Source organism: Aphanomyces astaci, assembly GCF_000520075.1.
Source record: "Aphanomyces astaci strain APO3 unplaced genomic scaffold supercont1.10, whole genome shotgun sequence".
In the NCBI taxonomy this organism is placed as follows: Eukaryota; Oomycota; class Saprolegniomycetes; order Saprolegniales; family Verrucalvaceae; genus Aphanomyces; species Aphanomyces astaci.
The window spans coordinates 989344-1005258 of NW_009798273.1; the positions used below are offsets into that span (position 1 = coordinate 989344).

The 15915-nt window shown below is 50.1% G+C and overlaps 4 protein-coding genes and 1 pseudogene across 5 annotated transcripts; 3 read left to right on the forward strand and 2 right to left on the reverse strand.

Moving 5' to 3' along the window:
- Window positions 1-180: 180 nt before the first annotated feature.
- H257_05520 (hypothetical protein) lies at window positions 181-1438 on the forward strand (the record flags this gene model as incomplete). Its single annotated transcript, XM_009830427.1, has 2 exons — window positions 181-194; window positions 1087-1438. The coding sequence occupies 2 exons, from the start codon at window positions 181-183 to the stop codon at window positions 1436-1438; spliced, it is 366 nt and encodes a 121-aa protein (XP_009828729.1).
- A 253-nt stretch (window positions 1439-1691) lies between these two features.
- Window positions 1692-4967, forward strand: H257_05521 (hypothetical protein; the record flags this gene model as incomplete). Its single annotated transcript, XM_009830428.1, has 5 exons — window positions 1692-2420; window positions 2489-2758; window positions 3348-4160; window positions 4419-4578; window positions 4777-4967. 5 exons carry the CDS (start codon window positions 1692-1694, stop codon window positions 4965-4967), a joined length of 2163 nt encoding a protein of 720 aa, XP_009828730.1.
- A 2950-nt stretch (window positions 4968-7917) lies between these two features.
- On the reverse strand, window positions 7918-8305 carry H257_05522 (hypothetical protein; the record flags this gene model as incomplete). The annotated part of the gene is made up of 2 exons (XM_009830429.1): window positions 7918-7966; window positions 8172-8305. The coding sequence occupies 2 exons, from the start codon at window positions 8303-8305 to the stop codon at window positions 7918-7920; spliced, it is 183 nt and encodes a 60-aa protein (XP_009828731.1).
- A 4683-nt stretch (window positions 8306-12988) lies between these two features.
- On the reverse strand, window positions 12989-13540 carry H257_05523 (hypothetical protein; the record flags this gene model as incomplete). Its single annotated transcript, XM_009830430.1, has 1 exon — window positions 12989-13540. One exon carries the CDS (start codon window positions 13538-13540, stop codon window positions 12989-12991), a length of 552 nt encoding a protein of 183 aa, XP_009828732.1.
- A 1121-nt stretch (window positions 13541-14661) lies between these two features.
- H257_05524 lies at window positions 14662-14741 on the forward strand (annotated as a pseudogene). Its single transcript has one exon. The product of its transcript is annotated as a tRNA-OTHER (tRNA).
- Window positions 14742-15915: the final 1174 nt, after the last annotated feature.

Consider the following 15915-nt stretch of genomic DNA (forward strand, 5'->3'; position numbering starts at 1 on the left):
ACCGACAAGTCCAATGTCACTGCTACGGGCACTAAGTAGTCACTATGGTCACTACTGGACAAGAAGCACGACACGCCCGTGGCCACCGCATACAGCGCCAAAGACAACTCAAACGGCGCGCCTTTCCCTTGTCCTGCACTGTACAAGGCGGAATACGCCAGCGGACCAATCGCAGACGCGATGGCGCGCACGGCGTACAGAGCCCCCTGTACCCGGCCTTGTTCCTGATTTAAATGAGATCAATATTGTCGATTGGATACAAATTTGGGGAGGGGGCAACCAAACCGCTCCTCAATCGATCTGATTGGTTGAATTTGATTGAGAGCTTTGATTGGCTAATAATTTTGAGCTCATCTGAGGTAGCCAATCAAATCGAGTTAAATTCCAACGAGAAACCACGACACAACACGAAATTTCACTCGAAAGCACATTATGAGCATAGGTTCTAGTTTGGACGGTATATTATCGATTCTTTATAACTGGAGTATACACCGACCAATCAAAACACAGAACACGAATCAAGCGGCCAATTTTAATACACTCGTCCATGATTTCGTGTGTGACTGAAATTGGTGTGTGACATCGGACATACAAAAGTTCGTGCAATGAATCGATCGATAGGTTTGGCGAAAATCAACACAAAAGTCAACCAAAATTTGGGTAAAAGGCTAATATCGTCATATGGTTGGATTTCTTCAAAACGTGAGCAATGTCATCGATGTCAAGTTGTGCATTCTGCCAACCCTGTGTCTCCTCTCTTTCACTCACGTCTGCTCTAGTCTATCCGCCTCAATCTCCTACCCATAATGGGCGCATAAAACACTCATTAAACGGACGGTGACTCTCAAGATCTGGCCTATCACAACCCACCACGTTGTCCATCTATCCAATCACATCTCATCACGTCCCCGAATATAGACCAGTAGTTAAACGGGCTTTGAACTCCCACCTCTAATGTCACTTCTGGTTTTACCGCCTCCTACACAAGTGATCTGTTCCGTTGCTTGATAACTCCGGACACATGCGCTAGTGCTTCTTTCTTCTCTGCCATCCGTCTGCTTGTTCAGTCTCTTCACTGGTTACGAGCCCTTCCACCTCGATCATACCCTACTCTGGGGCCATCCTTGACTTCAGCCCTCAATCGTTCGCTGCCTGGAAGCCGCAATGCCAGAACGACGGCAGCAGTATTGGGATCATGCGGTACTACGTGGATTCAGCCTACGTTCCTCCTACTCTCAAGAGCGATGCCTTCACCAAAGACAAGGAAGCCCTGGACTACGATCGAATGACTAACCCTGACACCTACTCGCTCGACAACTACGAAGACGCCGGACTTGCCGCGAGAAAAGCAATCGTGGCCAAGGCCAAAAGCGACACGCTACGCACAGTGACGACTGTAACGCTGGAGGAGATGACTCGATGGCTCGGGCAAACGTAGTACAGTATCTGCTATCGTATTTTGCTCCGTCTGTCCACACTGCGTGGGACTCTTACACCTCTATGTCTCTTCTTTGGACTGCCATTCTCGAACGTCACGAAGTTGACAACAACGTGAACGATCCGACGACCTTGATCGCGAAGATCAACGAGTTGAAGTACTCCTCCAGTCTTGGCGCTCGTGCTCTTGATGCCACACTGGCCAGCTTGGTAAAGCAATGTCAACATGCCATGATCCCCCCGTCCTCGCATCGATGACTCCTCAGCAAGTCCATGACTTCTATTGGGAGCAATTTCACTCGATCTACCTTTGCAATGCCTTCGTCGAAGAATCCACCATCTGGAAGTCTCTGTGCAAGATGCAAATGAAGGCCAAGAACGCTGGTAAAGTCTGGTCACTCGCAGTTCTCCAGCGCACAATTACGGAAATCATTCAGGTGGACCTCAAGCATCATCAAATGCTTGATCAACATGGCTCTGCCGATTCCACTACCCGTCTCCAACATCTTGCTGCTCCTGCCTACCCGTCGTCTGCCCCGTCTGCTCCGACGGCTTTCGTCGCACACTCTCTCACGTTACCGTCTTGGGCCCATGCCGACTATCGTCTTAATCCTGGAAAATCTTGCTTCTACTGCGGCCAACCTGGGCATGCTATGGACAGCTGCGATGAGATCGTCTACGACTACAATCGGAACACACCTCGTCCCCATGTTCCTACCAACATCTTCAAAAAGCATGGTGGCCGCAAGTCGACTTCTTCACCCGCCATTCAAGACGACCATGCTCAACATCACCGAGCTTCCCGTCGTCGTGATGACGACGATAGCAACGACCGCAGTCGTTATCCTCCACGAGACAGCAATCAGCCGGCCCGCACATCAACGACCGATCAATCTCGGCGCAACCAAGACACCAACAATCGAAGTACTCGCGCTAACAGCCGGCGCCGCGCCTCCGCGGATGGCCATGCATCACGTGCTACCGTCTCCACCTTCTCCTGCTCCGTCTCCCTTGCATCCATCTCCTGCACGTCTTCCATCCCCTGCCCCAGCTGCATCTCGGCCACCCCACCCCATGCATTCTTCGGGTCAATCCCGCATCACCCCCCCTCGTCAAAACCACTTCTACCATCCAATGCTACTTGGGCCTCCCCAAATCACACTTCCAACACTGCTCTCACAACCGCGACACATTCACTGCCCCTGTCGTCTACGACAACCATTGCTTCCTCAACCAAGCCGCCTCCCAACTCTACTTCCTCTCCCTATCTGCCGCAGTCTTCGTCCGCGCGTCGTTCTCCTCATCCTCGCTCAACGAACACGTTCACCACCCACATGAACTCTTCAACCAAGCCACGTCCTAAATCTAATCCGTCTAAGCCCAGTCATTCTCGGACATCTCCTGCTCGCTTACCTACTCCTTCTCCTTCTACCACCTATCTCTCCAAACCCGTCTCTTCCCAACCTCGTCTTCGTCTTCTACGACGTCTCAACCTACTCCTCGTACCACCTCCCCTTTGTCAGTCCACATCAACGCCAACAGTATTCCCAACACTCGTCCTGCCCACGTCTCCAAACGCTTGTGGAAGAAAATGAACTCCTCCGTCGGCATCTCCTGGCACATCCCTTCCCCCTCTGACAACGACTTCGATGAACCACTTGCTCCACCCCCCCTCGGCAAGGCCTAATCGTCTGGCGATGAAGACCAAGCTTTCGAAGAAAATGAAGGCTCCTACCACCCTACTGTCCAACACATGCAGCCGTTAGTCGCCAAGGCTTTCCGCCAACACGTCTACGACAAGTCCAATAACTACCTACCACATCACCCCCGTCAAACCATCCAAAACTCACTACCGCATCCGCGCACCTCGTGCACCCTGGGCTCAAGACAATACTCGCACTTCGCCACAGGACACTGTGGAAGAATTCTTTGACTCCACCGCACCTCCGGTGGCCAACCCAGCTGACGCATGGCGAGCTGGACTTGCCCCTACTCACGATCACTTCGCCTTTCACGTTGGTCTTGTTGACTCGTCTCTCAGTCTCAAAGTCTCTTACGATGAATCGTCTGCTCCTACCGTCTACAAGTCTGACTCTTGTCCTCAACTCTCTCAAGACCGGATCATCGACTCGGGTGCCACTGTCTCTTGCACGCCTCACAAGTCCTACTTCCGCCTGTCCAAGTTCCGCTCGTGCTCTATGACCCTTACCGTTGGGGACGGTGGTCAACTTCCCATTCTCGGTTACGGACCCGTGGACTTAACCGTTTTATCGCGCAACATCACCAAGGGTCCCGACCATCACTCCGAACCCCACTTCCTCTCCTTGCCCTTTGGTCTCTACTGTCCTAACCTCAAGATCAACCTCCTCTCCGTGCGCCACGCAGTCTCCTCCGGATATCAGGTGAAATTCGACCACCCTGAGCAGTGTCTGTTCATCCTAGACAAAGCCTACTACTTTCGTGCCGCTGTGAACATCTTGGGGCTCTACTCCTTCTCGGCCACGGGAGTACCCCCTGGCTCCCCTCTCCCACCTCGTGTCACTCTCACAACCCGGGCCATGTTTGACGGTTTCAAAGCCTTCCTCATGGCGAACCCAGTCAGTCCACCCCTACCATCCCACCCACCGTCTCTACACAGCACAGCCTTCACGTTGTCTGCTCATTTCCCTTCTCACCACCAAGCCCTCAATGCGTTCCCAACGACGCTCCCGCCGTCCACGCTTGTAATTGATCAATTGCACATCATATTTATCCTGGCGTATTATGCTACCCTCCAATATTTCTGCCTCCGTCTTCTCTTCTGTATTCGTCTACCAACGCATCCTATTCCCAACTTGATCCCCTCATCACTCCCGCCTCGTCTTCTCCCCCACCACCCTCCTCCTACGGCTCTCTACTTACCAAAATCCTCGGCTCTCCATCAACTACCCATCTCCTCGATCCTACTCTCTCCATCCTTCCCGAGTGCGCCCTTACTCTAGTTGGCGACTCTCGTCTGCCCAACGATGCCCTTCTTCGACGATGGCACGAACGTCTTGGCCACCCCAGTGCCACCGTCTTCCGCTCTCTCGTTGCCGACCACCCCGAACTCTCCGGCTATCGCACACGGAACTTCAAACCCTTCGACTGCGACGTCAGTGAGTACGCGAAGTCGCGTCGACTTCTGCTCTGAGGCCGTCTTCCGCGCCAACACCTACCTCACTCTCGTGCACTCTGACATATGAGGCCCATGCCCTGCTCAGTCCATTGGCGGCTCTTCCTACTTCGTCATTTTTGTTGACGATTTCTCGCGTTTTACGTGGATCTACCCCATTGCCAAATGACAAGACCTTTACTTAGTCTACGAACGATTCCGTCTGCATGCTACGTCTATCTTCAAACGTGATATCGACACCATTCGCTACGCGGCACCGTCCGACATAGGCAACCTCCAAGCGGACAATGCGAAGGTATTCGAAAAGCTTGGTCGCCTCGTGCTCGCCAAGTACCACACCAAAACTACGTTCAGCAACGCCTACTCTCCATCTTAAACCGCAGTCGCTGAACGCCACATCGGCATCATAGTGATGAAAACCCGCGCTCTCCTACTTGCCGGTGACCTCCCGAAGTTCCTCTGGGCCGAAGCTGCCGTCTACGCTGCCTGGCCCTACAACGTCACTCCGTCTACAGCCAATGACGGCAAATCCCCTATTGCTACGTCTACTCTCGCCATCCACCCCTCGGAGTCATCAAGACATTCGGGTGTACAGCGTTTGTCCACATCCAGAAATCCGTTCAAATCAACAAGTTGGATCCCCGTGCTCTCAAGACCATGTTCATTGGACTCCCAGATGACCGAAAGGGATACAAACTCCTCAACCTTCACTCCCATGAACTCGTCTACTCTCGCGATGTTACTTTTTCTGAAGATAAATACCCGGCCATCAACACCCTCGAAGCCGCTGCCCTCCACCGTCATCAAGCAAAAGATCCGGCATATCGCCCACAACTTCATTTCATCCCAACGCACCACTTCCACCTCTTCACTCCATGCTTGATGTTCCATACTCGCTCCTCTCCCCCCACGTTACCTTTCCACCTGCCACCGTCTCGTACGCTCACTCCACTAAACCCATCCGTCTTTCCTCCCACCTTCACCTACGCCCTCCTTGGGGCCAAAGTTCCCACTGGTGATCCTTTCACCTGGAACGAAGCGATGCGCCGCCCCGATCGCGATCAATGGCTCGCAGCAGCACAAGCCGAATTCAACTCCCTCCAAGCCAACAAAACCTACGAACTCGTTCCTCGACGCTCCTCACCTTCACGCCCACTCACTTGCCGATGGGTCTTCCGCGTCAAACCCAACGGCACCTACAAGGCCCGTCTCATTGTGCTACCCCCAAAAACATGGCGTTGACTACGATGAAATTTTTGCCCCTGTTGTTCGTCTCGAGGAATTACGCTACCTGTTCACCCTCATAGCCGTCTACGATTTCGAATACCATAAAATGGATATCGACACCGCTTTCCTCAACGGCGCTATCGATCGCCCCATTTGCATGGATCAACCCCCCGGTGACCTCATCGACCCTACGTCTCGCCGCGATTACGTCTGCCTTCACAAACGCAGTCTCTACGGTCTAAAGCAAGCACCCTACCTCTGGTATCTCACCTTCGTCGAGTTCATGACGTCTCAACACTTCACCCGTCTACACAAAGACCGATGTGTCTTCACCAAAACCACATCCACGTCGTTCATTATCATCAGCCTCCTCATCTTCGCGCCGACCCTCGACCTCGTCAACAGCATGAAGTCTGCTATGTCTGCTCGGTTCTCCATGAAAGACCTCGGCCCCGTCTCCGACATCGTTAGCTGGCAAGTCGTCCGTTATCGTGCCGAACTCTCCGTCTTCCTGCACCAAACTCGTTACACCGAAACAATTCTTGAACGTTTTGGCATGACCGACGCCAACCCTGCCACCACTCCATCTCGCCCAGGAGTCGATCTATCTCTACTTCTCAAGGCGCTGATTCTCCGAGGACAAAGTCTTCATGGCCACTCACAACTATCGTTCTGTCGTCGGCAGTCTCATGTACCTCGCCATAGGTACTCGCCCCGACCTTGCCTACACTCTACAACAACTCAGCCAATTTCTTCAAAACCCCGGACGTGATCATTGGACCGCAGCCAACCGCGCCCTACGCTATCTCGTCGGCACAGTCTCCCACGATATCCGTCTTGGTGGCGTCTCCGCAACTACATCCTCCCCTTTTCTCTCTGCCTATGTCGACGCCAACTACGCCATGTGTATCGACACTCGCAGATGCGTCAGCGGCTTTCTTACCCTTCGTTTCGGATGCCCAGTCTCTTGGCTTGCCAAGAAACAGTCTCTCGTCACTCTCTCCCCCACTGAGGCCGAATTCTTAGCCCTCGCTCTTTGCATACAGGAGCTGCTCTATCTCCGTCAACTTGGTGAAGAACTTGGTCAAACGTCTGCCCAACCAATTGTCATCCACGAGGACAACCAATCTACCATTAATATCGCAACCAACGCTGAACTACATGGCTGCCCCAAACATATCGACGTACGCTTCATGTTTGTCCGAGATCTCATCGACAGCGGCGAATTTGAACTCAAGTGGTGCCCGACCGCCAACCAACTCGCCGACTTCTTTACCAAGGCACACCCTGCCCCAGTCTTCCAATCCTTCCGTGAACGACTGTCCATCGTCTCCCTTGCATCGTCTCACCCAATTCGAGTCTAATCATTCTACACAGAACCGTCTTCGCCACCGTCAATACTACCCACTCATGCTTACCTTTGTCGTCTAAGCACTATATCGTCCACAAGTTCCTACTACACATCCGTCTCCTTACCTTGCCATTTATCTCCACAACTGTCTCTCCTACATTCATCATAACCGTCTTCTCCTCTCAATTTACATCTACCATCTTTCAAAGTCGTGCGACGGCACGCACCTTCTACCTCCAAGCGACGGCATGCTCTATCTTTATACTTGCCTATCGTATTTGGTACCGTCTACAGTCTTTTAACCATTACAACATCTATCGTCTTCTTCCATTCACCTTCTCACGTCTCACGTCCGACCTCATGGTGGCGTGGGGCTGCGCATACGTGAGTCCTGCCGCTTCACCGTTCGTTGACATTTCTGGTTGCCAGACTGTGGTGGCTGTCAAGTTGTGCATTCTGCCAACCCTGTGTCTCCTCTCTTTCACTCACATCTGCTCTAGTCTATCCGTCTCAGTCTCCTACCCATCAAGGGCGCATAAAACACTCATAAAACGGACGGTGACTCTCAAGATCTGGCCTATCACAACCCACCACGTTGTCCATCTATCCAATCACATCTCATCACGTCCCCGAATATAGACCAGTAGTTAAACGGGCTTTGAACTCCCACCTCTAATGTCACTTCTGGTTTTACCGCCTCCTACACAAGTGATCTGTTCCGTTGCTTGACATCTCCGGAACACCTACGCTAGTGCTTCTTTCTTCTCTGCCATCCGTCTGCTTGTTCAGTCTCTTCACTATCGACACACCACCAAATTAAGTGCAGAAGAATTGAGCCAATCAGAATCCAGAAAATAATCGGTTCAACCCATCCACAACGAAATAGTGTATGGCTAAAGTAGAGTGATTGGTCACACACTCGCCGGACCCTGTTAACTAGTTTGGCTCTACTATCAATATATAGTATACAAAGCATAAAAGATGACGTTTTGATCAACCCACCTGCTCTGACACGTGGGTCGACTTGAGCGACGAGATGGCGGCAAAGCCAATGTCCCCAAGCCCGAGCAGACGGCGACGGCCAGGACGACCAACTTGGAGTGCGTGGCCAGCACGACGAGGTAAAGCCCGCTCATGACGTCATACGATAGCATGGAGATGGCCACCACGCCCTTCTCCCGCACCAACCGGATAAGCAGAGGCAGCAATATACCCTGAGATAGCATGGGAGATATGCCCACAGCTAGCAGGAACGACGCGTTCTCGTCCTTGTTAAATAAAGCCCAGGTCGGTCTAAAATGGTTGCAAGACCCTGAACGCATAGTACATCTGTGTGCGATCCCCTACCCTACGAATGGGGGAGAATTGCAGCAGTTTATGTGTGCCATGAACTGGCTGCGGGGCTCGATGACATAGTACGGACAAACCGTCGACCCACTGAATCAGTGTCTGACGAAGGCCCTCGACGGCAAGGGCAAGAAGAAGCGGATCGCGTCTGGTGTTCTGTTGGAGCTAACCGACGGCGAGAAGCAAGCGTTTGACGCCGTTAAATCCAAGCTACGATCATCAGTGGAACTGTCTAACCCGCGTGATGACGCCACGATGTGTTTGTTCACGCATGTGAGCGATTGTGGAGGGTCGATTGTGGTAACTCAAGTGGAGGCATTCCATGATGACAGCCCAGTCCAAGAACAAAGTCACGAAGTGCTCTTATGTCAGTCGGGAATGTTTGCGGGCGCCCAGAAGGCGTGGTCAGTCATCGAAAAGGAGGCCTACGTACTATTTCGGGTGCGTGTGAGAAGCTCAAATACATGATTATGCGACCTATGGGGTTTAAGATGTACTGTGATCACAAAACCCTCATTCATGTCTTTGCCCGGGCGAAGAATGGAAGGCGCACGCATGCGGCAAACTCATGCGATGGGCTGCCATTATTGGCGGCTATCGTTATGACATCATACACATCGACGGCATCCACAACCTTTGGGCGGATATGATGAGCCGTTGTGGTCAGCCGACACCAAATCTGGCGACCAAGCGGGACAAAATACGTCGGGACCATGGCTGGTACTCAAAGACGATCTTACCCACTACTGCGAGCTCATTGCATGCGATGGCCCCACGAGCCAAGTATGTGCCCTGGTGGACTGGACGAAGCGGTTAGGAATGCCATGAGTCTGGGTCAGCGACCAAGGAACCCATTTCAAAAACGTGGCTATGAAGGCGTAGGCCCACAAGTTGAAGGTCCATCATGACCTAACCTTGGCCTACTCGCCCTGGCGCAATGGAACGGTTGAGCGCATGAACCGCGACATCCTCCAAGTGATGCGGGTCATGCTGCGCGAGTACCAGCTAGCCGAACAAGAATGGGACTACCTATTGCCGGTGGTTCAAGCCAACCTCAACCAAACACCGGCCGCATCATTGGCGAGTAAGTCGCTGATGGAGCTTCTCACAGCTTTAAACCCAGCGACTCCCCTGGATGTCGTCGTGGTGGGCATGAACAAGGAACTCCGAGAGAGCGACTGGACGGTCAAGGACATCCCCAAAAACTTGGACAAGCTGCGTCCTAGCCTACAAGTCATGCACAAACATGACTTCTGTCCTAGACAAGAAGGCGATGAGCGCTGCTAAGGCAACCGAGAAATACGAACAGTCGCAATGTCAGCGAAGGCGACTATATGCTATGGTCCTGCGTCGACGAAAGCTATCACCACAAGCTCCTTGTGACCTGACGGACCCCTACCGAGTCAAGAAGGTGGGCGAATTCTCCGTCGTTTTGAAGCATCTGGTGACCCATGATCTGCGGGAAGCACACGCATCAAGAGTCAAGCTCTACGTTGAAGACAGCTTTGAAGTGGCCGAAGAGACCCTTGAACACGTTTCCGAGCAAGGGATCATGCTGAAGGTCAAGTCCATCGCGGGACTTAACATTGTCCCGGATGTGAAAGATTTCATGCTTGAAGTGCTTTGGGAAGGTTTTGAAGATATCGAGTCCTCGTGGGAACCGCTGCAGAAGCTCATGCATGAATGCCCGGCCGTGGTGACGAACTACGTTGAAGGCGTGAAGATAGTTAGCGAAGGCGATGCGTTGCGCAAGGCGATGAAGCGAGCGAGGGCAAATAATTGCGAAGCCCAAGTGTGTGCTGTGGTGGGAGACTTAATCCAAGCCCCGCCATGACACAAGTTGTCCTCGGCCGAGGCCACCGGGTGCCGACCCTTGGCGAACCGACAAGAAAGGGCATAGTGTTTCTAGTAGTACTAGGACGTAGAAAACAGAACACCTGTCCTAACCAACTGCCGGAATCTCACTCTTGTTTCTGCAGCTCCGTGGTAACAAGTCAATCAAGTGGTGCGGTTTGCAGGGAGTCGGCACTCCCCCATTAGGTTGTTTGTGTTGGCACTGGCGTGGGAAACAACACACCTGGATTAGCCAAAAAAGGTGAAAAGCACAATAATATGTGGTACATTGGATACCCAGGTGAAATGCTGGGTAATTGTTGCAAGTAGCACTTCGAGTGTGAGGGGTGAAAGTAAGTATGGGGCCTGATATGGCAGTGCATAAATATTTTGATGCCAATAATTGTATTAATTCAAATCTACTTTAGAATTCAAATCTACTCCCCACAACGACCCGTTGACACGAAGAAACACTATCATCTCAATGTTGACTTCGCGGTGCAGTAGTAATCGATTAATGTCTTAGTCGCGATCGAATGGCAATGAAGTCGATAATGAATGATTTGACGATGGATTATTTTAACAGTTAGCATAAAATCCAAATTTTGACTGAATGCAGAATATCAACATATACGACTACTTGGAGGGGTGTATATTATGCATTATATCTTTGCCATGTATACTGCGGGGTATTACTATACAGTATTCACCTTTGTCGACATTTCACTGTTGACTGTGAATCATTCAACGCGTTCCACATGTACAATGGTTAGCCCTAATTGGGATTTTAAAGACATAATACTGCCTGTATAATATTTATTTTACGTAATAACTTCGAATTGATATTGTAGGTTGCATCCCAATGAAACACAAACGTCGATGGGTCCCGATTCATCTGTCGGTGCAGCGCTTTCGTCGTCATTCCAACCCTGAACACACCAGTCGAACCACCGTAGACAACTGTTGTGCTCATCCATACAAACACTGCGGTAATACCGAGCGCGGTTTTGGAACACCTTCACGTGCGGCATATTCGTTGCATGCACGAACTCCCTCAATCTGTGATGTACCCTGCTTGGCGGGATTCCCTCGCAAACAATCTGTCGGCTTGGTTTCGAATGGTCCGTGTCATTGCATTGGACATTGGGCCGTGGCATTCACCGTTAGGATAGATGATTCTACTAGATTATCAGTCTATCATCGCCTTCAAACCGCTCAGCCATTTCTACTTTTGGAGGAATATACGTTGAATCCAAAAGGAGCAAGTATTAGGATTTATCTTTTTAAGCCAGGCTACATTGCCGGTTCGGTGGTGACCGCAACCACTGTCCAGTGCCCAATCACTTTCAGACGCACAAAATCTCGCAAAATTGAATATTTCGATTTTGGCAACAGTTAGACCAAATCGGTCCATTATTTATGTCATAAAACATCCAGACGCACAAAATCTCGAAAAATCAATATTTCGATTTTTGCAACTTTTCTTCGAAAAACGGCCATTTTATGCCATCTTTCGTGGCATCCAGATCCGCTCTTAGAGTACTAGTATGCAAGATAAAGAGTACTACGTAGTATTTAACAGTTAGTGCTGGCGTCGTTCCAAGGTCAGTGCCCAGTTCGTGGCGGTATCCCCATTCGACACAACTACAAGTTCGAACACTGGTATTGATCTTGTCTTGTAAATAGCACCTACAAATTTGCGCGGTGTTCCAACCCTTCCTTGAATCCTGGTACTACACAAGAAGTTAGTGCTAACAGTACTAACTGTTAAATACTCTTTCCTTGCATACTCTAATAGTAAATAATCATCAGTAAAGCACATTAGTACTAGTCCACTCGGTGTTGGACGGCGCGTGTTGGTTAAAAGCGAGATTTATTGGAGTCCTAGGGATAAATCTCAATTTCCCCACCCATCAGATTTATTCCGATTTACACACACAGGCCGCCTCACTCTGACTATACACTCGGTGTTGGACGGCGCGTGTTGGTTGAAAGCGAGATTTATTGGAGTCCTAGGGATCAATCTCAATTCCCCACCCATCAGATTTATTTCGATTTACACACACAGACCGCCTCACTCTGACTATATGTAGCTGCTACGAATGCGGCACCAAATGAATCCCACATGACGACTATCACATCACATTCAATCAAACGTTACAGTAGAAATCTATCATGTCGAAGCGCATGCCGCAGTTCGACGCCGCAATTATCTCACTCGTCACTTTTATGGCATAAATAATGGACTGATTTGGTCCAACTTTTTTATGGAGGCTTGTGTTCACGTTGACAGTGAAGACTTGCACTTCAATTGGAAATCGAATAATTTTTCCATGATTCAACTGGAATCCTGACAACTTTGTAGATACTTCTTTTCTCCTTTTTTCATGGGATATGAGACTTTGGGAAAATTTGCAGACTTGGCAAAACGGTTTATGGCAAATTTTTATGGTGACCTCCAGACCAGCCCTAAATAACTACTGTAGTATGTCCGGATCACGATTATCCGAACAAACCACGACAGGCGCATAGAACGAGAACTCCGTTTCCGATGATGAACCTCTGCAACGTTGACGTTGCTTGAGTTATGATTACTATCTTGTCCTCCAATTTCGATCCACTTCAACTCTGATACAAGGTCAGCATTTTGTTGCGTCGCATCGCCCACGGGCATGAAGGGTCAGGTTGGGGTTGTTGCATTGAGCAAATTTAAAGGTGCAGGGGTTGAAGTAGGTGACGTCATCCGAGCCGCACACGGGGTCGAGCTCGCGGGTGCATACACGATCACCAGCGCATACTATCTTCTTCACGTATGCTGGGTTGCACTCCCCACGTGCATGAAGGGTCAGGTTGGGGTTGTCGCATTGAGCAAATTTAAAGGTGCAGCGGTTGTCGTAGGTGACGCCATCCGAGCCGCACACGGGTTTGAACTCGTGGGTGCATACACGATCACCAGCGCATACTACCTTCTTCACGAATGCTGGGTCGCACTCCCCACGGGCATGAAGGGTCAGGTTGGAGTTGTTGCATTGAGCAAATTCAAAGGTGCAGGGGTTGAAGTGGGTGACGCCATCCGAGCCGCACACGGGGTTGAAATCGAGGGTGCATGAAGGAGAGCATTTATCGTTCGTCGGGCGCTGGCCTGACGCAGTCATCAAGAAGACAAGGACGAGGGTAAGACGAGCAAGCATGGTCGCTGTTGGATAAGCCAGAGGGCAGGGGGTAGAACACAAGGTAGAGCTCAGCTCGAGGTAGAACCAGGAATGAAAGCCAAGACTACACCATGCCAAACCTATCACATCCTTGCCCAACACCACAACCACACACAAAAAACATTAGCTAACGTTATCATGACCTTGCCGTAAGTCTTGGTCTTGATAATACATTAGCTAACGTTATCATGACCTCGCCGTAAGTCTTGGTCTTGATTTATCATGTCGCGTGACACTGCCTCAATGTTTCAATGTACCACCATACATTCCGTACAATTCCCTCATTAAAACAGTTCCACTGTTGTTTTGACCCGAAATACTGTTTCAATGAGATTTATAAGGAACTTTGTATACTTAGACCACCTCGCCCCGACGATTTAGCATCGTATGTACTCACCGGGGGTAGGACGTATAGTACCATACTAACGTTAGTACAGTATCTGTTTAGTATCGCACCATATCATTCATGTACACATCAGGTATAGTACCGAACAAGTATTTGTTTAGTATCCTAAAGGCAAAAATGCAGTTCCCATGCAAAACACTGAAACATCGGACCAATAACGTTATACTTAGAAAGGATCCAAACTACTCTTCTCGTTAAACTTAGCTTTTTAAGCTCGCGTTTGTAAGGGTCAAAAAGTGTCATTTGTTTTTAACTATCGTGAAATTTCAAATCACGTCATTTTAAAAATGAAATCTGATTAACCTGATGCGAACTTTTCAACTTTGACCCAATTCTCATATTTACACTTTTCAAATGCCCTTGGACATTTTGGATCAGAAATCGCCGAATTCACAGTTAATGATGCATTTTCTGAAATCACGACCTACAGAGAAAGAGGGAATGGTACGCCTAACATGGGCTTCGACCTGATATGAAACGTGGTTGCTTATTGGTTAGCGGACTGCGAAGTTCGATTGTTTTTGTAGCCAATCAGGGCAGTTTTTGTTGGAGGTTATTAAAATTTGCAATTGGATTCTCTTGGGAAATGGTATTGATTGTGCTAGCGCTGTATCGGATGTGACGATGAACTAACTATAAGGGTATCAAATTGATTACTCACTTAAACTACGAACGCGAAACGAAGATAGCACTTGACACAGTGGCGCAACGGTTAGTGCGACGGCATCCATGATGATAGCGGAAGGGACCCGGGTTCGAGCCCGGGTAGTGTCATGCTTTTTTCAAAATTAATATAATTTACAAAATTAATATAATTTGCATACAACAACACAATTAGACATAGGCAACTTATTTAATTTTTCATATTTATATCCACAACAAATCATTGGCTAAAATGTGCCTTTGGCATGCAGGACCATCAATGCGATGCATGAACACACCATTTACTCAGTGTTAGTAGGGACTGGGAGAGCTTTCTCAAAGCTCCTGCGAATATCTACTGGTGACACGCGGTCCCATGCCACGATGGCACGTTTCACCATTGCTAATCTCTTTTGACCAGCGGTAGGGGTGTCAAAGTCATCTCCATCTTCGACGTCGATCATCTGTTCGGTCAGCCAAGCGTCGCGCAAGTAACGCTTGAATGGCGCCATCACCCCGACATCAAGTGGCTGACAAATTGACGTGGCGTTGGGAGGAATGGGACAAAGCAGGCTACCCAACTCTTTGTGGACAATACGGTAGGAGTCATCGTTGACATGAGACGCGAAGTTGTCGAGTAGGACAACGGAGTGGTCGGACAGGTTGTTTGCAAGCAGCGTCCGCAGGTATTAGTTCCACACGGTGTTGACCATCCACGCCTTCTGCTGCATAGCGTAGACATGGCCACGTGGAAACAGCGGCAGTTCAGACGTTTCGATGCGGCCGCCTGGAGCTTCACGGATGACAAAGAGGATTGGCAGCTTGTCGCCATTGGCACGCACGGTGAGAACAGCAGTCATTCAAAGAGAATGCTTCTCACCAGTCGATATCTTGGCATCACCCCCTCGAGCAGACCAAATATACTTAGGCGGTATGTCATAGTGAAACCCAGTCTCATCGACATTGTAGATGGCTTCAGGGCCAAACCCTCGGTACTCGCGGTGGAACTCCTCTGCAAACTTGTCGCGCACCTCGACCAAGGCAGCTTGGCTTTGCTTGTTCTTCCCAGGCTGTTGACGTGAGAAGCCGTGTCGATGGCAGAACCGTTGAAGAAGGCTTAGCAGACTTTGGTATCCGGCGCCTGGCTTCTTCCGCGCAACGTAGGAGCGCAGCCAGTCCGCTTGGTGCCGCTTAATCCAGTTGACCATATGTGTTGTCGTCAGGGCTCTTTCTTGTTCACGCATTTCGTTCATGAACAGAACGAGTCCGTCTGGGTCGGGGAAGGTTTCGGGACGGCCACCAGGGA